At 40.2% G+C, this 23,182-nt stretch overlaps 1 protein-coding gene across 1 annotated transcript in view; it reads right to left on the reverse strand.

Moving 5' to 3' along the window:
• Positions 1-564: 564 nt before the first annotated feature.
• The window catches only part of gatad2b (GATA zinc finger domain containing 2B), a 39,080-nt gene continuing 16,462 nt past the window's right edge, over positions 565-23,182 (reverse strand). The window contains exons 2-11 of the mRNA XM_046835376.1: positions 13,769-14,119; positions 12,580-12,709; positions 11,142-11,273; positions 9,947-10,060; positions 9,426-9,596; positions 7,558-7,927; positions 6,689-6,891; positions 6,479-6,589; positions 5,729-5,924; positions 565-5,607 (exon numbers count right to left, since the gene is read on the reverse strand). Coding sequence (XP_046691332.1) covers positions 5,480-5,607; positions 5,729-5,924; positions 6,479-6,589; positions 6,689-6,891; positions 7,558-7,927; positions 9,426-9,596; positions 9,947-10,060; positions 11,142-11,273; positions 12,580-12,709; positions 13,769-14,118 — 1,905 coding nt within the window. The 5' untranslated portion in view covers position 14,119 and the 3' untranslated portion in view covers positions 565-5,479. The remainder of the gene's footprint in view (positions 5,608-5,728; positions 5,925-6,478; positions 6,590-6,688; positions 6,892-7,557; positions 7,928-9,425; positions 9,597-9,946; positions 10,061-11,141; positions 11,274-12,579; positions 12,710-13,768; positions 14,120-23,182) is intronic.

Raw genomic sequence — 23,182 nt, forward strand, 5'->3', positions numbered from 1 at the left:
TTAGCCAATAGTAACTGCATGCATTAGAAATTGTATAGGTGTTCCATTAAGTGAATGCATCATATGTTTAGTACAATAAAGGTAAAGTCACACAATCACCAATGGAAACAAAGCCCCAGGAGACACATTGCATAGAGGAAGAACAAACAGTACTGGCAATCTTTTTCCACAGTGTTCTGCAAAATCACTTACAAGCAATCACACCTTTCCATAGACACGAGGCAAAAAGAATACACCGAGCCTTCTCTACTCTATTTCACAACACGACCTGCAACCGCGCACATAAACAATGGTGAAGTATCCCCAAGGGAACATCGCCCTCACCCACTGCGTTCTTCTGGCTTTGGAGTTTTTCTACTGCTTTTTTACTAATGTCTTGGGGACACATACATAATCTAGAGCTTTCTATATAAACAGTTAAAGCACAAACAGCAATATTGCTAACATATTAAAGTTTATATCAAAGAGAAAAAAAGCCAATATTGGATATATACATAAGAGTTAAAGGTCTTTTTTGTGTAAATAAATAACACCACATATAAAGAAGTGACTCACTCACAGATGTAAACTGTTCCATCCTTTATTAAACATAGCTTGCAAGAGATAAATATTACAAAGTTATTTCCTCCAAAATTAGCTTATTTTCTTTTTTTTTTCAGTCAACGCATAATTGTTAATCAATCGGCAGTAATCAAACAGCAATTTCTTTATTTTCAGCGTCATTTTTAGACAGTTAAATATCAAGGATGTGCAAAAGGTCTGGATTAAATGTTCCAAAAGAAAAAAAAAAAAAAAAAAATCCCTTGACAAAAAGCACAGTAGCCTTGATTCAAAATTCATTACTGTTCAAGCCAATCACCAGTTGTCCATACAATAGATTTTCAAACTCAAACAAGGTTTTATTTATGTATTTTTTTTTTTTAAACAAAACAGATTTATATATTGCCAAGTGTTCTAAATATTTAAATTGGTGGAACCACAGCGGAGTCTGTGTAAAAAAAAAAAAGAAAAGAAAAATATTTTTTTTTAAAAAAGACTATTTTCTTCCACACTTAATCAAAAGTGACTTTCATTTTCCAACAAATACTAAATAAAGGTGTGGGGGGGGGACACAAACAAACACTGAATCAGAAAAAAAGAAACTGACAAAAAAAAAAATAAAAATAAAAATTATAAAAAGAAGTGAAAATGGTTTGAGTACTTGAGAGACATTACATGGTGGAAAGACAAACTAAAGTCTCCAGAAAAGCTGATTGTCCAATCAAGGAGTTACGGACAGTTAAGTCTATGATAATGAAAATTGAAAAGGAGGTCACACTCTTTATAATTAATACTTAAGTGTGCAAAAATTGTCATTCTTTTTTTTTGTCTTAAAAATGTACTAAACTGAAAGCAAGAAGCAATAGAACAGTCAAAGGCAAACATTTTCCTTAACCTGTGGACGTATACAAATGTATACAATTATCCATGAAAAATTAAGAGCATTGCGAAATCCCCCACTCGGGGCAAGACATGAAGAAAAGGCATAATGAGATAAGATGGTAAAGTATGAGAAGTACAAAATGAGGATTTACATTGTCTCCCAAAAGTGTCAAGTGTAAAGGTCACCCTGGGTTGAACTCAAGGGAAATGAAGTGTGCATTGCCTTATGTCGTTATCTACAGCTGAGTGCTTGGGGGTTTGGTCAGGTTTAGGGTAATACTGTCAAATATCTGATATGCTGCAGATGTGTGAGTCTGACCCTTTGCAAGAGATAGCAGGAGAAATTCAATGCATTCACCAAACATTGGTTAAACTTCAATGTTCTTGACAAAAAAAAACTAAAAAAAAAAAAAAAAAAGCAACACACAAAAAAAAAGTAACATATACAAGATTATCCCATTGTGTCCGAGTCCGAAAGACTGGAAAATGGATCAAATGCTTTTTCGGTTTGCAAATACTACATACTACAAAAACATATATTCTGGGAGAAAAATGCATCAAAAAGAGCTCAAAAACAAGAGAAGTATAATCCCGTACATTTTGCACATTTGTTACACAATAATACACAGTGATCACTAAACAAAATGACAAGCTTCACAATATTCATGGCTTTTTGCTTGCGTTTCTACACAATATACAACCATTTTAATTTCATTTTTTAATTCAAAGGAGAAAAAAAAGCGTATGTACAATAAGTCATTATTACTTATGACCTAGTAAATATTGTGTTGCCATCTCATAGTTTTTTGTTTTGTTTTGTTGATTACATGTAGGTTTTATGTATGAAAGTCGACAAATTAAATAAAGAAATCAAATGAAACTAAAAAGAATAAATCAAAGGAAGTTTCATTTTTTTAAATCCTAGAAAAAAAAAAAAATAATTTTTTTTCAATTCATTTCAATATCCGACTGGGAGATCTCAGGAAATGTGTATGGATGCAGCCATTCCAGTCTGGCAGAGAGATTAGTAGAGGGAAAGGAGACTGACTATACATACAGCCTATTAGACACTCGAACCAGAGGGGCAAAAACATCATATGCCTTTATAGGGGACTGATTAAAGTCAGGAAAATGGAAACAATGAAATCTCTTATGCGTAAACTTTCTATCATATATCATAATATTGCACCTGTGAATCAAAGTCAAGGTAGTTTTAACAGCTGTGTCTGAAGTCACAATCTATGACCGCTTGCACACGAGAGAATCGAAAAAAACTTAAAAAACGAAGCGTTTAGGAAATGACATTAATCACACACGATATAAACGATAGTGCCAGATTGGGTTCAGTGCTACCTGATGTTAGCTCGCAAATGTAACTAACATTTGCTGTGCTACGTTGATTTTTCATTTTAAATGTCAAGTTTGGGTTTGGGAATGTTTAAAACAGCACCGCACACGCAGATATGGATAATGTCTGCTGTAAGCCCCTCCCCTTTGTTCTGTGGAGCATGATGGGACAGATCAGTGCCAAAAAAAAAAAAAAGGTTTTCACACTTCATTTGTTCAGAGAATAGAGCGCACCAGCCGTGTTATATTGGCATTTCTCCGTGTGAACACAAGACAAAAAGTCAAAGTCTGTCTGGCATGGTGCACATGTATGAACTCTGAAACAACGACTTTGTTTAAAAAGTTGCATCTTTTTGTCTCAAGCTAGAAAAAAAAAAACACATAGGCTTTAAAACAATGGTTTCACATGACACACATTGTTTAACTTGATTTTGTCATTTAAAAAAAAAAAAAAAATTGGCACTTAAGAAAGTGCTTGTATGTAACACATGATTTCAGTGCTTGTTGTAGTCTATGTCGATGGAACAAGTTCTTGCAGAATTTAAGCGATCAAATGAACTTACAAATGGGTGTCGAATAAAAGAGAGAGAAAAAAAAAATTGCCATCGTATTCAGGGTGTGTTCCATTCTCATGCCCAGTGTTCCTGGAATAAACTCCAGATCCACTGCCTCCTTGATAAAGCCCTTTTACCAAAAGATATTTACTCAGTTGGTATTCTGATGATGACATTGGAGAGATTAGTTCCTCTACTCTTTGCTACAAGTTCTCCCAGAGTTGTTGATTTGGGTTTAGATCTGGCGAGATCATTACCATCAGGGTAGAAATGTTTGATCAAAGAATAAATGCGTTCAGTTAGAAGAGCTTTGAGTTGATATATGTATAATAAGCCTTGAAATGCCAAAGCATAACTAAAAGCCACCAAAGCATAAAAGAACCACCAGTTTTTCCTTTGTAACCCATTTGTATTTTGCTGAGCAATCGACACATATTGCTTCAATAAAGCGATTTGACAGAAGTCAATTCATTGCGAGCTGATTAGCAGAGGGTGAACAGAAGTGAATAACGCCTGGCACCAAAAAAAAAAAAAAAAAGGGATTTGATCTAAGTCTGAAAGTTCCCAGAGATTACTGCATACTAACCAAACTCTGCAAATGCTGCCACCTAGTGCAACATCTGCCATACTGCCCTGTTTGTATTCTGGCCTGAAATGTGTAGACTAGTGTCGACAGTTGAACAGAAATGTACTGGTGGACCCGAGGCACGAACAGGACTTACAGCAGAAAACGAACTGATGGTCTGGGATTCACGACACTGTCTCTCTCCTAACTCTCTCCGAGACAAGCCTGGTGACATCCATACCTGAAAAGCCTGGGAGATGAAACATTCTTGTCCTTTTCCTAACCATTATTTTTTCAGTTCTTGATTGAAAAAAAAGAAAAAAAAAAGTGCTCCTGGAGAAAAAGGCATCTCGAATGAGTTGCCCTATCACGGTGATTGATCCTTGCCTATGCTATTATAGATATACGACCTCCATCTTTTCAACCTTTATCTCATGCTAAGAATCTATACATAAAATCATATAGATATTTGAATAGTTTCTGTCCATTTACTGTTTTGATGATTATCGTCTCCTGTGGTAAGTACCTCTCAGATACGCAACCGTTTCGGCAGGAGACGCCGCCAAGGAGGGAAATAGAAAAAATTAAGGACGCTGCAGGAGAATTGATACTGACAAAGGGAATTAGTTTCGTTTGGATGCTCACTTCCTCCATATGCAGCTAAACACATGGCACCGCAAGAAACGTTCTCACAGCATCGACGTCATGAAAGTAAAGGCATTGAGGGAACGTGGAAGATGCGTTAATCCAGGCCTCTGAATTTGCTGCAAATCCTTTATCACAAACACTGCATGTTTTGTTTTTTTGCTTCATCATCGCGATGCTCCTGTCGCTGCACATTTTCAGCCATCCTTCTGCTGCCATTTTTTGACCTAAACATCCTTCAATGATTCTGCACACAGCACCTAGTGTTCTCGTATCATGTTGCCTTCTCAAGGCAGAACAGCCGTCAGCGTCTCAGTGCATTAGGATTAGCTTACTAGAAAAGTCAGTCATTCCGTCAGACGCCGTCTCCACCAAGGCTCTTTCTCTTTGAAATGTATTTGCTACAAAGATATATATATATTTTTTTAAACACATGGCATAGGTGAGCTGTTCTTGTTCCTGAAGCTTGACTATAGCTTCAATGGGGCTAAATCATAAGAAAAAAGGGGTTTTCGAAAAGGGAGGGAAAGCTCTCGTCATTTTACAGGGTGCAAAAAGGGAAGAAGCCATGAAGGAAAATAAGAGCAACACATTTTCAAGTAACCCTGAAATCTAGCCCCTTCCTTGAGAAATAAATAAATAAAAAAAAAAATGTCAAACAGAAGGAAAAAAAAATAAAAAAATCCACAAGTCACTAAAACTACTAACAAACATAAGGATACCTTTAACACAAGCAATAATGATATTAATAATAATATTATTAATAATAGTGAGAAATGACAGAGCAATAGCAAGAAATAAAGAGCTTTGTTTTAGTAGGAAATGGAAGTTGAGACAGTCTGGTGTTCATCTGGCCGAGTTATTCAGATGGGTTAGTTGGGTAGGCACACGGACAGGCACTGCATGCGACAGGGGTGATGGTTGCAGTGTGGGTGTGTGTGTGAGCTCATTTCTGGCCAGTGATGGATTGAGATATGGAGCGTGGGGGGATCATGTCCAGCAGATACTCCCTCTGCCGGTCCGCCAGGCTGGACGCTTTGTGACCTCCTGGGTTCAAATAGGCAATATTCAAGCCTGAGAGAACAGAGAGAGGTAGAGGATATAAAATCAGGAGGGAATGAACTAAAAAAAAAGGAGACCAAACCGGATCGCATTTATACGAAACCAATCCAGGTCGACTTTTCGTCACGCTCACCGGGGATGTTGTAAAGCTGTCGGCGGCTGTCGTGCTGTGACCGACTGCTGCTGGCACTGCCTCCTCCACAGCGCTTGCTGGTCATACCCAACAGTCCGCTTGCCACGGAGAGCTGTGATGCCTGGGCAAAGTTAGATAGCACGCCACGCGCCGAGCTGGATAAACCCCGCTGCATAGCTGCCTGTGGCTGAGGAGCCTAAAACACAAAATAAATAAATAAAATGTAAAACAGACTCCACCATTAGAAAGATGTTTATGCTGCTTAATAGCTAGTTTGTGTGTGAATCTTAGGATTGACATTCATAAAGAGAAATGGTTGAATTAAAAAAATGTTTTTGATTGGCTAAGGTTAAAATATTTGAGAATCAAGCAGCAATAAACTGAAACAGCCTGAAAAATTATACCATGGCTGCATTTCGCCTGGAGCTTTTTTTTTTCTCCTTTCTATTCAAAATGTACACATTTTTTGATTTACACAAAAAGCAATCAAAAATAGAATGTTATGATGCACCTAACCACCCAAAAGTTGATTCTTTTCCCATAACAGCAGGTCCCAACAGGTTTCATTAATCTTATTTTATGGCACTTTGCTAACAACAAAGTATTTTTTTCATCAGTCTGGTGTTTAACCAGCCCTGAAATATTTGCATCTGATCAGATATTTCTCAGGCTTTGGTTACATGTCAGAAGAACTAACCAACTTTCACTTCTAAAGTGCCAAATGACATGCAATGACGGTTCTGGTGGTACCTGTCGGAGCGCGTGGTGTCGGATCATGCTCTCGGCCTTGCTGACGCTGGGGACAGTCTGAGCCGCACTTGGGGACAGAGCCGCCTGCTGCTGAAGCCTCTGCTCGATTTCCTACCGCACACAAAACCACAAGAGAAAGTGAATATCGTCAGAGATTCCCTTAATGCTGTGCATTATGCGTCTGAATATGGATTTTGGCTGTAAGTGAACCTGCTCCTGTTGCAGGGCCTTGACAAAGGCGTTTTTCAGACGGTTGGTGTGTTCAGCCTTTAGGGCCTTCTTCTGGTTGGAGGTCATGCATTGCTCACACAGGATGCGACCGCTCTTCTCCTGCTTCCAGTGGGGGGTGAAGTCAGTTCTGCACTGGGCACAGAAGAACGGCTCCATGCGTGCTAGTGAACCCCTCATTTTACCTGGCAAGACAGGTAAAGACCACTGAGACCTGCTACATGCTGTGTTATAAATAACTTGGCACTTAAGCATATAATAAAACGTTGGCTATATTATTAGGTTCTTATGGCACTTTTAACTAGAAAAATGACACCATATTTCAAAGTTGTCTAAAGGCTGGTGTGCAGCTGTCAATCAATTCTTCAGTTTATAAATATGTTTATAAATAAAAAAAATAAATAAAATAGAATGACAGACTTCACATATTCCTCTTATAAAATATGTTGGTTATATGAGTTTATGTGTGTTCTGAGAAATTTGAATGAAAACACTGGTGAATTCCTTAAACGTATACACACATATACTACCACTAGTTATATATATATATATATATATATATATATATATATATATATATATATATATATATATATATATATCTATATATATATATATATCTATCTATCTATCTATCTATCTATCTATCTATCTATCTATAAGAAATAAAATCAAAAAGAATTAAACCCCTATACGCTAAAACATAATGGGACATCAGTCCTAATGTAATAAATTTAATTTCGGAATTAATGACCCATTTTTTTCTGCCCTGTCCAGAACTCCAAACCACCCAGAGTATATAAGGAGAAAAAGAAAGCAAGATCCATCATTTTTGGGGTCATGATTCTCACCCTGGCTGTCGAGGACACTCTGAACCACCTCCTCCAGTCCCACCATGTAGATGAACTCACTGTTGGCGGCAGAGGGCAGGAAATGGAGCAGCGGTGCGGGAGGTTTGGGTGGAGGGATCTCCAGCAGTGTTTTCTCCAGCTGTTTGCGCAAGGCTAGTTTGGCAGCTGCCTGGCTGCTGGCCTGATCACTCATCGTGCCCACAGAGCCCACACTAGAGCTGCCGGGAAGTGCAGAGGGGCTAACTGCACTCACACCTACCCCAACACCCGGCACACCTGCTGCCCCGGCCGCCTGCATGTGGGCCAGGTTCATGTAGATGGCCGCTGAGGAGCCAGAGCGCTGAGAGGCCGCCACCTGTTGGCTAGCAGCCTGCAGTGCACAGAGAAAGCATTATTTAGGATTTCACAAAAACAATCATGGCTCTGTGTTCAGAAAATCAGTGTTGATACATGATGGTAAAGCCATGGATAGACTCATTAAAAATCCTTCCAGTGGAAGATATCGACGTAAGGCTGAGTATGCTGCGACATGCAAACATTAGCCTTTGTCCTGCAAATCATTCCGGTGTTCACAAGAGCACAGTAAAAAAAAAAAAAAAAGTTTAAGTACGTCTTCTGCAAGGGAATGATGACTGGGCCGATACGAGAGGAGGATTCTGAAATCGCATGGAGATTTGAGGAAGCGCATTTTCTCCCTCAAAGGCAGTAATCGGTTTATGGCGTTTACATGGCAGAATTTTTTTTGTTCGGTTTATAGAAAGCTTTATCTCACCCCTCTCAAACCGATTACAATTTTATTCGGTTTGGTCATTTTTACTCTGATTGAGGCGTTAATATGGAGCATTTTTATTCAGATTGGACTGATTTACAATGCTCCATGTAAACACGCCTATTGAATAATCCCTCGGATTATGTGCTTCATTCGTGCATCGTGTGTATCGTCTGCAATTTCTTTAGTGTCCTCCTCGGCAGTAATTACTTCCTATTTATATTTTGATGTGCTCACTTACTACTCTGAATACAACCCAGGCCAGTAGTAATTCCTCAGTTCACTAACTCATTTGTTGCTGTAAATGTTGTGAGCCTTTAATCATTATATAAGACTATTCCTGTTGTAAGGGTCAACTGTCCCAAAGCTGGACACTTCCTCAAAACCCTGATTCATTAAAGTTTGGTTTGGTCATTTGCCGAGAAGTTAATTCTGGAAATAATCAGTATTATGGAAAATGACAAACTACTGAATCTCCACAACTGCAATTATGAACCTCTTAAAATGGTAAATCAGACTTAAAAAGGACCCACTACAGCCACTTTGCTAAGTTAGAGACAAATAAGTTATATATATTTTTTTCCTGTAGTTTTTCCTAAAAACCGAAAACCAGTAACTTTTTAGAATCTGTTCCAGAACACATTCTTCAGTGAGGAGGAGCGTGTTGTGCTGATTTGTGAAACAAATCCGGACTAACCCACTTACTCAGCATTTTATAAATCTGCATCTATTCAAGCGATTATTATGTTTCAAAGATGCCTGTGTACACATGCTTGTACTGAAATCCCCCCCCCCAAAAAAAAAAAAAAAAAATGTTAAATCAGCTCTGTGTACATAGCTGGTACAAAAGATCTCATCTGCACAACAAAGCAAATACAATAGGACTTTAGTCTTAGCATTATAAATGCTCCTTGTGATGCTGTTTTTTTGTCACATGCTGAAGAGTCAGCTACTTGGTGAAATCCATGCGAATGTGCTCTGTCACTGCAGTGAAGTAATAACAAAACCAGGAACAGGGCAGTAAACCATTGTATATAGAGCATGCAAGCCTGTGCGATAAAGTAGACATCCTTGTTGAAGGCTGTTAGGATGCATGTACCTGCTGGTAGTTGATTGCATTGCTCATGCTCCCTGCTGAGGGTCGGCCCATGCCAGGCTTAGAGGGAACTCGCTGTCCTTGCAGCTGGGCTGGATTAGGAGCGATCACTCTCTGAGACATCATCATGGGTGGCAGAGATGCACTGGCTGCAGACCTGATCACCGTGTGGCCCTGGAACAAACACACAAATAAATTAAGTTGTGTAGTACAATGAATGACCACTAGAGACCAGCAGTCACTTGATTTTTTATTTTATTTTTTTTAACTCTTCAGTCACATAATACAAAGACGTTAACCAGCTGTGCAATATCTAGAATTCTATACAACCACTATGCACAATAGATGCTCCTTTTGTGTGAATAAAAAAGCCTTTTTTACGCTGTCTCTTAATTGTAATCTGGGTATCCAAAAAGATCAGTGACCTAAGATGATCTAAAGAAGTAAAACAGCAAATGCGAGGAGAAATCATTACACTGCAGAGTACAAAAGGAAATCCACCAACATGCCGCACACATACACACCTGTGCTGTGCGAAGGTTCTGGGGCTCAGGCCGCACAGGCAATTTGGTCATCCCCTGTGTGCTGTGAATTGTGGAGGGCTGCACGGAGGAGGGGGGATTCTGAACAACTGGAACCTGGAGAGTGATGTACAAACACGAGCATTAACACCACAAGGAGGTTTACATGTTCACAACTATGCTAACGTGGATCATCAGGTACGCCTTTAAGTTGTCAATATTACAGGGAAATAAAAGTTGAAAACCTGAACACATGAGTGCTGTGGCCCTAAAGCAAATATTTCACAGTTCTGTGACAGAACCTTAGAAACACTACTAACACCTGTGCTTTCTGCTTTCTTGAGGATCCCAATTTAACCCTCTGTATATCCTGAAATGGACAGGAAAACTCATTTGTACTCATTGTAATAAAATTTAGAATGAGTTATTGGACAAAGTATTTTTGACAGTGGTTTCTTTTTCTGTCTGGGGTCTAATTTACTGATTGTGATTTTGCCATTGCAATCACAACTTCTGTACTTTCACATGATCGAGATCTCATTTCACAGATTTGCAAGGAAATCTAAAAATTACAGTCGACAGAGTTATTGGCAGCCACAACAAGAAAACAGAACACGATAAAGGACTGAGTAGACAATGAGAACTATTGAGGGCTTCAGAGAACTTCAGAAACTTTTCTAACAAAACTCTTCTCATTGAATCTTTAAAACGTCTCATATGAACAGTTCTCCGTTCATAAGTACCAAGATTCCTATTGCACAAAACAAGTCCTGACACCCCTAAAAGTGAAATATCAAAATATCTTCAGGCAAATCAGACTAAAGAATCAACGCTGTTCTAACAAGTATTAATGCAATTTTCCTGTAAGTGCGATTATAACATATCATTACGTTGTGAAGGGTGCCAATTATTTAAAAAACTTGGCTCGAGATTAAAATAATTAGCAAAGTCCCCCTGCAATGATGCACATACAAGCCAAAAAATGGCATGATTGTGCTGAGCAGATTTCCTAATAACACCACTAGCTGTATGAGATTCTTAGCATAGTTCAGCTAAGACTGATCGCACACAATATTGTTCAGGTCAAATGTGCGTCTTGGCATTTCACTGTGAAAACCAAGCTGGTGTGAGCCAGGTGTCCAGCTGGTGTTAGCAGCACTGCTAAGTGGAGCTAATGGCAGGGAGTGGGAGTGTTGACCTTCTGTACGACGTTCTCCTTCTGCATCTGGCTCTGTCTCAGCTTCTTCAGCAGCACGAGCCTGGCCTCCTCCAGCCTCAGCTCCTCACGCAGGGCTTTGATCATCTGCTGCCTCTCTTCGCCCGTCTTCCCCTGTAGAGCAACACACACGCAACAGAACAGTCAGAGATATGCAGACGATGATCCTTACATGGACGACTATGATGCATCTGCACACCAGGCCTGACACAAGAGTCAGGTCTATATGTACAAATATAGCCAGCAAAGCTCTCTGCATCAGCACTAAGGCCATGTCCAAATATTGTCGATTTATAGCAGCTGTTGGCCAAGAGCTCTAAGCAAATTGCCCACTGGAGACAAGAGCTGAGAGGCATGTAGCCAATCCACACTGATTAGGTATATTTCCATCCAAATGTGAGCACAGATGGTGTAGTATTTGACATGATATTTAGTATGGTACTTTGGTTGGAGACAAGGAACCTTCCTGTGGCTAATAAAAGTGATCATTAGCTAGCACAGATGACCTACTATTGAATGCAGCACTATGTAGCTGTAGATGTTTGAATGTAGCCATGAAGTGACTCATGCACACACTTGCTGAATCCATTGCTTTAAAAAAAAACTTTACCGCTAAAGAAACACTTTTATCCAGGTCAGGGCCATTGTGGTCACAGGACTGGCTGCAGACTACTGTGTGAAGCAGAAATGCACCCTCGATGAGATGACACTACCATGTACACATGTACGTACACACATACCCCTAAGGGCAATTTAATATACCCAGCCCTGAGGAACCCTAGAGCTGTGAGAGTGCAATACTCCCCCACTGCACCACTATGACATCCGTACTCCTAACTCTATGGAAATTCAGAACTGATGGTTAAAAGTACCATGTTTTAAGAGATGAAAATGATCACTGACAAACACTCACTGGGGATTTCGGCTCAGGTGCATGGCAGGGATAAATACACACCATTCACCTTAACTCTTAAAATTCTGTAAAGCTGCTTTGAGACAATGTCTGTTGTGAAAAGCGCTATAGAAATAAACTTGCCTTGAAAAGAAAAATGGCTGTAGCAGAAGAACAAGTATTGCATACTGTGCTCCAATTGCTTTGACCTGAAATGGCAATATGGCTTCCTGATACATTTATCAGGGCTTATACCACACATATGATAAAATAATTTATCTACAAGCTGGCTGTTGCTCATGATCACATAACACATTTTTGCTAAATCAATATTACAATATATCCTTCAGTCAGGGACATGGCATGGGCAGAAGATGAAGTGTTTGTCTTATTCTAATATCCTATAGGCAGCTATAGTGCATACAGTGCAGAGGGCTGAGTGTATTAAAGTCAGTAAATGAGATGCTGGAGCAGAATCAACAATGCTGGATAGTGGGATTGAGATGCTCCATGTGAGGAAAACTGTACCTTGAACATGTCTAGGTTGGGGTGATGGCGACGCTCCTCCGGGTGTGGAGTGCTCCTTGGGCTAGATGCTTCATTATCTGACAAGATAATCACGTCTGGAGATGGAGTACACCTCTCTCGCTCCACACCGCTGAAGGAGAAAGAGCAGGGGAGGAAAAACATATTGTGAATACATTTTTGGTAAACTCTTGTTCAGTCTGAAAGCAGGGAATATATGATTTGTTTCTTTAATTCAACATTGTCTTCTATATTAATGACAACTGGTATTGTAGGTATGTGTGTGTGCATGCACTGGATGGCAGGACAAGTTAAACATGGCTAGTTAATCTTGCTACTAACATGTTGTGAATCATATTTTACATGAAGGCTATGTCCAGAACTACAAATATTCACTACAGACAACAGGGACATCAAGTGAAAAGGTTATACAAGGTCCTCCTGCCCTGCATTCCAGCTACTTTCTGCTCTAACGTGAAGAAGTTCCATACTGAATGATGAAAAAACATGAAATCCAATTAAATGAACTTCAACAGTCACATGTACAGAAACCATATGCTCATGGAGCAATCTGTAACAAAAACATTTTAATTTATGCATTTTTTTTTTTTTGCCACAAAAACAATTCTTGCTGAAATCACATCTGCCAGAATTTCAAACTGCTTTTCTGAACATTGTCTCAAAAGACTTCATTGTTTTGACTCTGGGGTCTGGTACATTTTGTAAATACACATGGCTAAGAACAACCTGTTTCCACAAAAAGAGGTATTTTAAGTGACACTGCTGGCAGATAACCAACCACCAGTAGCCCATCAGCAGACATGCAAGTTTCTCTCACTGACTTTCCACTACCTGTTTCAAACAAAACTCTTTTATATATATTAAAAAAAAAGGGGGATTTGTTTTTTTAGAGACAGCAGCCATCAAGATTCTGAAGCTGCTTGCCAGAAAAGTGAAGACAGTCTGATCAGTATATAATAATATTCTACAGGAATAATTTTTAGTTCTTTATATAGGAGATCCATTCTTGGATTTAATACTTAAATATTGCATAAACTGCTAATAAAGGCATTAATTTGAATACAAATGTATGTTAAATGTTAGCAACCAAAACCATTGCAAAGCACATGAGGTTTAAGTGTGAATGAAGAAACAACCCTGTCAGCTGAGTCAACCCTGCATGTCCTCTCACCTCCTCTTGGCGCTCATGTCCACAGGTTCATCCATCATGTTCTCTTTGCCATTCTTGCTGGGTCCTCCATGACCTGTGCTCCTCAAGCTCCCATTCAGCTTCTCCTCATACACCGCTGAGGCTCCCATCAGCCCCTGGCTGGCCCCGGGTCCTTTCCCATCCGCCACATTGGCTCCTTCCAAAGCGGCAAGGTCCTTGCGCTTAAGCAATGCCAGCATCTTCAGTCGCTCCATCGCCTCATGACCCTCCATTTTCAGGCGCTTGGCCAGCGCTTCCTCTCTCTCATCGGCCGTTTCCAGACCCCGCTTCAGCAGGTTCAACCTCAACGCCTCCTCAGACATCCGCTCCATCCTGTGTGCACAAACAGAGACAGATTCAGAGGATGACACACAAAATGCAGTTATTTAGAAAATCATGCCATGTTCAAGTGTCTTCATTCAACCTGCGATCGATTCAGATTTTTACAAACCCCGCTTGCGCCCAATGCAAATCAGTCAATTATTATAAGGCCTTTCCTGACCAAGTGCCGTGACGGAGCTGCGTGAGAGAGACGGCGAGTGAGAGTGAGCATGTTGTCATGACTCCTTCTCACACACCCACACACAGCCTGCCACTCACTAGGCCAGGAGGCTGCAGCGCTTAAAACCAGACTTAATTAATTAATTACAATCGAATCACTGTAGTTTTCATGGTCCGACAAGAGTGGGCTGAGTGAATGAAAGCACCATGGTCTAAGCCTCTCTCTCTCTCTCTCTCTCACTCTCCCTCTTATATCTGTGAGAGAAAGTGTCCCCAGCCTGGCAGCACAGTGAGAGAAACTAGCGGTCTTTCCCCAACAGCTCCAGTCGGCTTCCATCTCGTACAGTGCACATGGATAAAACAGGGTGTCCTTCAAACATCCAGGAAAGAATCATATTCCTGGCTTCTAATTACTGAGATTGAGAATTTAACTCTTATCTGAGGAATCTAATTACACGAGACTCTGTTCTCTGGTGAACAAACCCTTTGCTGGGGAATGAACGCCCAAGGCCTTTGTATGAAGACAAAAATTTTGAAAGGGTGATAACTTTGTTTTAAAATGCAAAGGAAAATCTTCTGGGGTTCGAAATGTGCTATTTTAACTCACAACTGCAAATCAGTTACAAGTAGGGAATTTACCAGTCATTAATCAGTATCGGGACTGATACTCATTATGGTATGAATCACACTTAGCATTTGGAATTTTGGCTCTTATCAAATTTTACCCCTTGAGCATTTAAAACTGACAGAACCCAGATATCACAACTAAACAGACACCAGGTTTCATCTTGGAAACTGCTGTAACTGGATCAGAAAATTGTAAAGTGATCGGTGAGATGCAAACTACCAAATATTACTCAGGACAGAAAGAAAAAGAAGAGGAAATGGTTGCTATGGTACACAAACCAGGTCTTTACTATTTTCTAGAGCTACACTATAATAGTAAGAAAATCTATAAACCTATGTCTGAGTTTTTTCTTAATGTAATTCAATTCATAATTAGCCCTCACACAATTAATGCATGAATCCAAGCTCCACTATTGCCCCTGTTCTCTGTGAACAAGGTCTAGAAATCACATGACCACATACATGCACCTGTAAAAGCACCCAAAAGTACAGAGAAAAACTGCACAGCGAGTGAATTTGACCTGCACATCTGCCAATAGTCAAAAGAAACTGATTTGTCCTAATGTTATGCAGTGAATATTTAAATCCCAATTTTCTTGATGACTAGATGTATGACAGGAGTGCATGTGGTGTGTGAGTCATGGCTGTATGTACTGTCCATTTTCAAACAAAATGATTACTTTTGGACAAGATTAAGGCCACGGTAAAAAAAAAGTGTAAGAAAAAAATCTTTTAAAATGTTTTACAGTGTGTTACTGTAATGCATTTATAATAAGAAAATTACTTAAATAGTAATATACACAAACACATCACACAATTCCTTGGTCACTGATTGGCCTAAAAGAATTATGAATCAAGATTTTCTTTTAAAAGTTCTTTTTAATTCTTAATTTTTGAACCTATTTTTTGTTTTTACTCCTGCTCCCTCCTACACGTCTCTTTTTTAATACTCTTTAATTATAAGTATTTTGAAACCAACCCAAACACATAGAAAACAAATCTAAACCTATAATTTTGTCTGACACAGATAAACCTCAAACCTTCTTTAACCCATTTGCAATAGGAAAAAAATGGCTGAACGTATGACCATTTTCTGTTTGCTTGTTTTTTATGTTTCCAACTGCACATCAGTGTTGGTTGGTTAGTCGTTCCTTCCAGAGAAAGCAGATGTTTCTTGGCCATAGTAAGTGACAAAAACTACCAGACAGTAGTACAAACAGGACGAGTGCATGCTGCTTATTAGGCTGCTACTTGTACGAGATCCTCAGCTAGGCTAATCAAGAATACGTGGTCATGAAATGGAAAACAGAAACAGGATGAAACTGCACCGTTCTCCAGAGCTGCATTCTATCAGGCAATCATTAGACTAAAATTGGACAAAACCACACCACACCATCCACAGGGGAGAAGATGCTCACAGGCCTGGGCCTAATTGAGCCACTCTGTGTGTGTGTGTGTGTGTGTGTGTGTGTGTGTGTGTGTCTTCCTGTGAAACACATAAAAGGGAGATCATAAATAATCAACTGTCTGTAAATCGGTGTATATACACAGGAGTCTGTTCAGGTTTGGCCATGTGTCATGTATAAGCGATCTAAATGATCATGTGTGTATGCTTGTCTCCAAGAGTTAGACATGCATGGTCAAACACTGTGTAGCCAGAAGGAAGACAGAAAACCTCCATCCTCTCTCTCTCTCTCTCTCTCTCTCTCTCTCTCTCTCTCTCTCTCTCTCTCTCTCTCTCTCTCACACACACACACACACACACACACACACACACACACACACACACACACACACACACACACACACACACACACACACACACACACACACACACACACACACATATATATATATATATATATAAGAGGAGTCTTGAACAGTGGAGACTGCGTGTACACTATGTGGGCTATTGTTAGTGGTGGAACCTCTTTATCTGTCTGAGGCATTTGTATTCTGGTCCTAGCAGCTAGTATGAGGTTGGCCATTAACATCAGACATGGCAGTACACGCATGTATTCACGCCGCTCACACACACACACACACACACACACACACACACACACACACACACACACACACACACACACACACACACACACACACACACACACATCTACATACTCTATAGTAGTAATGTAATGATGAATTTAGCTAGTTTATACACTGAATAATGTAACGTGTACAAAAGAAAAACAAAAATGCATCGCATACAAATTCACATGCGGTCGTTAAAGATGGAAAAAAATCACTCACAAAAGCTTCTGCCTTGTGCCCAAGATCCTGCATACTGACTAACATCCTCATGGTGGAAGAAGAAGAAAAAAAAAAGGGGACTAAATTTAGAAACTCTGGCTTCACTCATTCCTCACTTTTAAGAAACCTGCACAGGAAAAGGTGCTGTGTAGCCACATTTTTGCTTCCCAAAGCACAAACAATTTAAACACGCCTTTTAAAATTGGCAACAGTGGTCCTTAACCTCCAATTATGCTTCTTCAATTAGATTTTGAAAGGGTATTTACTTTCCCTAGGAATATACAAAAGGAACAAAAAAGACAAACTCTTGAATGATACCGCCTCTGTTGTATTTCTACCAGGGTCGTAATGATGTCATGGTTTCGTCGTTACTTGACTGTAACACTGCTAAAAATGCTTTTCTATTCAATTACCTTCTACCGGTTTAGATTCAATTGTGCAACTTCCTCCATCTGGACTCCTGGTAGCATTCAACTTTCAAACTGTTAACAACCAGGGTTTGAACGCTGAAAGGTAAGTCTTTTTTTTTTTTTTTTATCTGAAAGTGTGTAGTGATCACACATCACTGTGGAATCTAACTCGCAAGAAAGGAAGTTTATAATGCAAGAGCTGCAATGCTATGGCCATGTGATTGTTATCGCTCTGCTGCATGTCAGACAGACTACAGCGATGCTCCTTGATGCAATCATTACATTAAATTCACAACAGAGGGAGCATGTGAGAGAAAGAGAGAGCGAGCAAAAGAGAGACACACAGACAGAGAGAGAGAGAGAGAGAGAGAGAGAGAGAGAGAGAGAGAGAGAGAGAGAGATTCTATCTAATCTATGACAAATGATTGTGTATGTGAGGCTGCAATGAGTGCACTGCACCAACCATACTGCAAGACCTCAGGGGAGAGCAGTAATCACGCACAAACCAAAACGCTTTTTTGAGGGATGGCCGTGGGAGGGGGGCATTCCAGGGGATCTAATATTAGTTCCAGCTCTAAAAAGTGCATGAGCTGTATTCTTCCTTCCTCCTGTAAGACATGACTAATGAACATGTATAGCGCACGCCCGTGCGGCCGATGTGACCTTGTGTAAACAAAGCGAGTGGGTGGAGTGTACGTCTATTAAATCTGCGACACCTTTCCAAAACTACCATCCATGCCTGCCACAGACCACATACACAGAAACATTTCCAAACTTTTACACACCCTGTCACGAAAGCTTAACATTGTGTAATCGGATCACGCAGGAGGTAAAACGATCAAACCGCTCGCCAAACGCGACGTCACCCCCCCACAAACGTCTGTACTGCTGCGAGCGAGCCAATCAGCAGCCGTGTTAATGAGAGCCCCTGACTGCCGTACTGCACCCTGAAAGCAATTAAGCTCCGGGGAGCCACGTCTCGCTGGTCTTAAAATGCCACATTGTACAGCCATCCCCAATTATAAATTAAACACAGCTGTAATTGGCCCCTTGATCACTTAATCATAGCTCGATTATCTCATTATTGCTCGTTCTATCGTTTTATCACTCACAGCCCCACATATCTGCACTCCGATCGTGCCTAAGTCGGTTGCTTGTCACGCTGCTGCAACTGAATATCTGCAAGATCTACATTAGGTTCATTAACACAAACGCACAAAAGGAACCGTGATCGCAATCCGAGACGACCTCTTTGGGGGGTGGGGGGCAGCTAGACAGAAAGAAAAGCTCTCCTGCTTTTAGTAAAATATTATTCTGGCGTTCCACGAATACTGACTTAATGGTCAACAGGGGTGAAAAAAAATTAGCTTGGCTATGTAATCCCATGCCATCACTCAATACCACCCACCTTGCATGTAAGAGAGAGAAAGAGAGAGAGAGAAGAAGAGATATACACATGCAACCAACAATGACAGCAACCGGCCAATGAAAAAGGCGTTGCGCTGTACGTCAGCATGAAACCCCTTCACGCACACCCCGGCCCCCCTCCTTTACATAATATAATGACTGTTTCAGTTCAGTCAGCTGCTACAAAAACCAGACTCTTTCTCCTCCCTTCCTCCTCCTGTGCATCTCCACTACCGCCCCCCCCCCTCCCCAGAAACCTGCACACGCGCAATCCAGCACACACACTCGCAGCGTCGGGAGCTCGGCCAACAAACGCAACAGCAGCTAGGGGGATGAAAAGAAAGAGACGAAGAGAGAGAAACTGAGCAGGAAAGAAGGAGACTGAGGAGTCAAGATACAGTCCTGATTACAGAAGAAAGACTAAAGTGATATGGCTGCAACTACAGAGGAGATCACCTAACCACTCAGACACCGAGGGGGGGGGGGATAACAGGCACCCTACATTTCTGCCCTTTGAGACACCAGTTACACTGCTATTGCTATGAAAGCTCTGTATTTGTTTTACTGTTCAAGTGTTAAGTGAGGATGCTGCTGACCTCATAGTCTGAAGCCATGAAGGTCTTTATAGACCTTGTTTCTTTTGGCCGGAGGTCCTCATGTATCGTGCCAATATAAGGCTGTCTTTTGTGCCCTTAAGCCCCCCCACCCTTCCATTCAGCTTCAGCTGTGCCACAAGCCACAAAGCCAAAAGTGGCCCCTCCCTCGTTTTGCACCCCTCCTCCCCATTCCTTAAAAAAGTGCCTTTCCTTTCCCCCCTTATTTCTTCCCTCGCTGTGTTGTAAAAATAAACACACACGCTTGCGTTCTGGGGGCCCCTTTAAGGTACTGAGTTAGCTGCGGACTTTTTTTTTGCGTAGTCTTTGCATTTATGATAGACAGGTTTAAAAAAATAAAATAAAATGAGGGGAAGTGGGGATAAAGAGTAATAAACTGGAAAAAAAAGACCAAAAGAAAAGCAGCGCAGTGTGCTCTCCTGACATACTACCCTGTCATAATGCCAAACCTTAATTCCCCTGTCTGCCCATCCCCCCTTCAGTATTATGCTTTCTTTATGCACACACCACGGCTGCTTGTCGATCAGATCGCTGCGTGAACAAAGATGTCCTCCTCCCTCTGCCCTTTCTCCAAACGCCATAACACCCTGAAGACCCCGTATACCTAAATCCTCATCACACACATGCAGGGTGAAGGCAATCAGTTTGACACTAAGACACAACAGATTTTCAGAGGTTGGTAAAAGCAGGCCAAACGCCAGCCGATGGGGTGTAATAATAATAAGGCCATTTGTGAGTGCATGGTGGAATCCACAGCTCATTTCACGCATGATCTGCATCATGACAATTCATTTGGCTGATGCAACTCCCCACCCCACCTCGCAAACCCGAGTGCTAATGGCATCACATCCCTCACACAGGGCAGCAGTAGTGCACAGAGACAGAACACTGCTTTATTCAAAGCAACAACAAAACAAAAATGATCTTGATTTCTTCACGCGGAAGCATCTTCTTAATTTTCCAAACGTTCACTGCAATTCGTCCCAGGTCATGGTGCTTATCAGGAGCGTGCAGGGGTTGTCACCCCAGCCACGTTGGCCTGTATCCCAAACGTGCCCGTGCAGATCCAGCCCGTCTGATCAGCCACCCGCTCAGTTGGCTAGATTAAGCCTTCCCCATTTGCTCCATCTGATGTCGAGCTTCACAGATCTCAAAATGGCTCCTGCATCATTACTGAGGTGTGTGCTTAGAATAATGCGAGTATGCGAGCTTAGAAGTTCTTAAGCACAGTTGCACAGTGATGCTCAACAATGCGCAACAAACATGCTGCTCGAAGCTCTTAAACCCCGTGATCGGGGGCCGTCGCACAATACTTTCCCTGACCTTAAATGTAAGGAGCGTGATTTATTGCAAACAGAAGCCTTTGGCGCAGTAACCCAGTTTGAAGCTGCTAAGCGCAGGATTGGTACGGGGTCACACAGGGTAAGCGCTACCAACTCGAAGGAAAAAGATGACGGCTGGCCTTTCCGTTCAAGCTTTACACTGCTACTCTCTTTCTTTCTCCTGAGGATGTGTACAAGTTGGTGGGAAGTTATGTGGAAAAGTTCAAAATTACAGCAGAAAATAACAAGTTTCGTGTTCTGCTGAAAATCTTCCTCATCAACGACACAACAATTGTTATAGAACTGTTAGAGAAAAGCCTGTTCCGATTGGAAATATAATTGGAACTCATATTATAATCTACACAACTGTGTGTGTGTTTTTTTTTTTATCACTTAATAAACATACATATATATACATACACATATATATATATACACATATATATATATATATATATATATATATATATATATATATATATATATATATATATATATATATATATATATATATATAAAGATAATTCCTCAGAACTCTTTTGATGCACATCCTTTTCCATAGAGTGCACAGATACAATCCATACCAAGTTACAAGTAAGGCTTTCCCAAACACACACACACACACACACACACACACACACACACACACACACACACACACAAAACCCAGACTAATGTAATAATACAGGCGAGTGCTACAATAACACATATATATATATATATATATATATATATATATATATATATATATATATATATATATATATATATATATATATATATATATATATATATATATATATATATATAAAGGATACATAACATATCTTCCAACACTCATAATTCAAATCAAAGCTTCAACATTCCCATGACTACTTTCTGGAAAAGAGAAGATATTTATACAAACTTCTACATAGCCATGGAAGAAGTTGTGGATTATGGAATAATAGTAGAAAGGAAACACAGGAGCAAATAAGTCAACCATGTTGAGCAAAAGGCTGCAGACACTTTTGTGACTGCTGGATACAGTAAGCAGCCAAATCACAGCTAAAGCGTTTGTAGTCCTTTCCTTTGTAAAAATGCCTGTGATTGGCTGCAGACTACAAAAAGCGTTTAGGCCACTGGCTCCCTGATCATTCTGGCAGAACAACAAATCCTCTAGCAACGGAGACCCTCTAGAATTTCCAGAGAAGATCTTAGGATCGCTCCACATTACTGGAATTACTGTAAACATATGTACTGAAAAACTGCATAGTGTCGAATTTCTTCGTAATGTTGGATATGAAATTAGGAATTCCTCCTTGATGCTTGCCTTATTTAAAGTTAATTGCCTTATAATTAAGATATTTATTAACCAGGAAGCAGGTTTATTAATGGTTGCAAAAAATATAAAATATCTTATACTTTACCATGACCTGCTGACAGTGTTTTCCCCATGCTTATAAAAGCATAAATGATGCATAGTTATTAAATAAATAGCATCATAAATAATTTGGTTTATTTATGAAGCTTATATAGTTCTTCCTGGTCATTGCCTACTGCTTAAAGAAGCGTGTAGAGTGTAAAGTAAGCTACCTTTTCTTACAGATTCTGATGGCTATTTTCTGCTAGCCAGCTCGTATGGTTTTATCAAGATTCCTCTTTCATAATCAGAGCTGTTAAAGTCTAACAGCAGACAGAGAAGGAAAAAGTTGCTTTTTGTCTTACTTAGAACTGACATTTTGCTACTTCTGCAATCGATTGTGAGTCTTGATTACTTCAGGTTTGGCTGAATTAGCAGGGGAATCTGGAGTGACTGGTCCAGCTAATTTGAGTGAGGAGAGATTGAATAAGCCTGGATATTCTAAGCTTGCATTGTAGAAAACCTCCAAGGTATGCCTGCCCTGGTTGGTTTTGTGTGGTGTTTTACGTTGACAAACATTTCAGAGAATAATCTTGTGTGCCTGAATCATTTACACAAAACCTAATTTAAGAACTAATTTGTCCTCTGTGTGAGCCCTGACACCACTCTTTGCACTTTCAGACATGGTATTTCTTATTTGTCATGAGCATGGGTGGCTCGTGCTTTGGTATTTAACCAGGGTTTCAATGTAAGCTTGTTGTCAAATCTGATTAATGCTTGTTTCTTTTTGCCAGTTGCCATTGGAAAATGTAATTAATCCAACTAATAAAATGCTCAAGGTGCAAAAACCCAGAGTTTGCTCCCTTGACAAACCTGAACAACAGAGATAATGGCCGAGAGCTGTATCCTCTTTGAAC

Source organism: Silurus meridionalis, chromosome 22 (assembly GCF_014805685.1).
Source record: "Silurus meridionalis isolate SWU-2019-XX chromosome 22, ASM1480568v1, whole genome shotgun sequence".
In the NCBI taxonomy this organism is placed as follows: Eukaryota; Metazoa; Chordata; class Actinopteri; order Siluriformes; family Siluridae; genus Silurus; species Silurus meridionalis.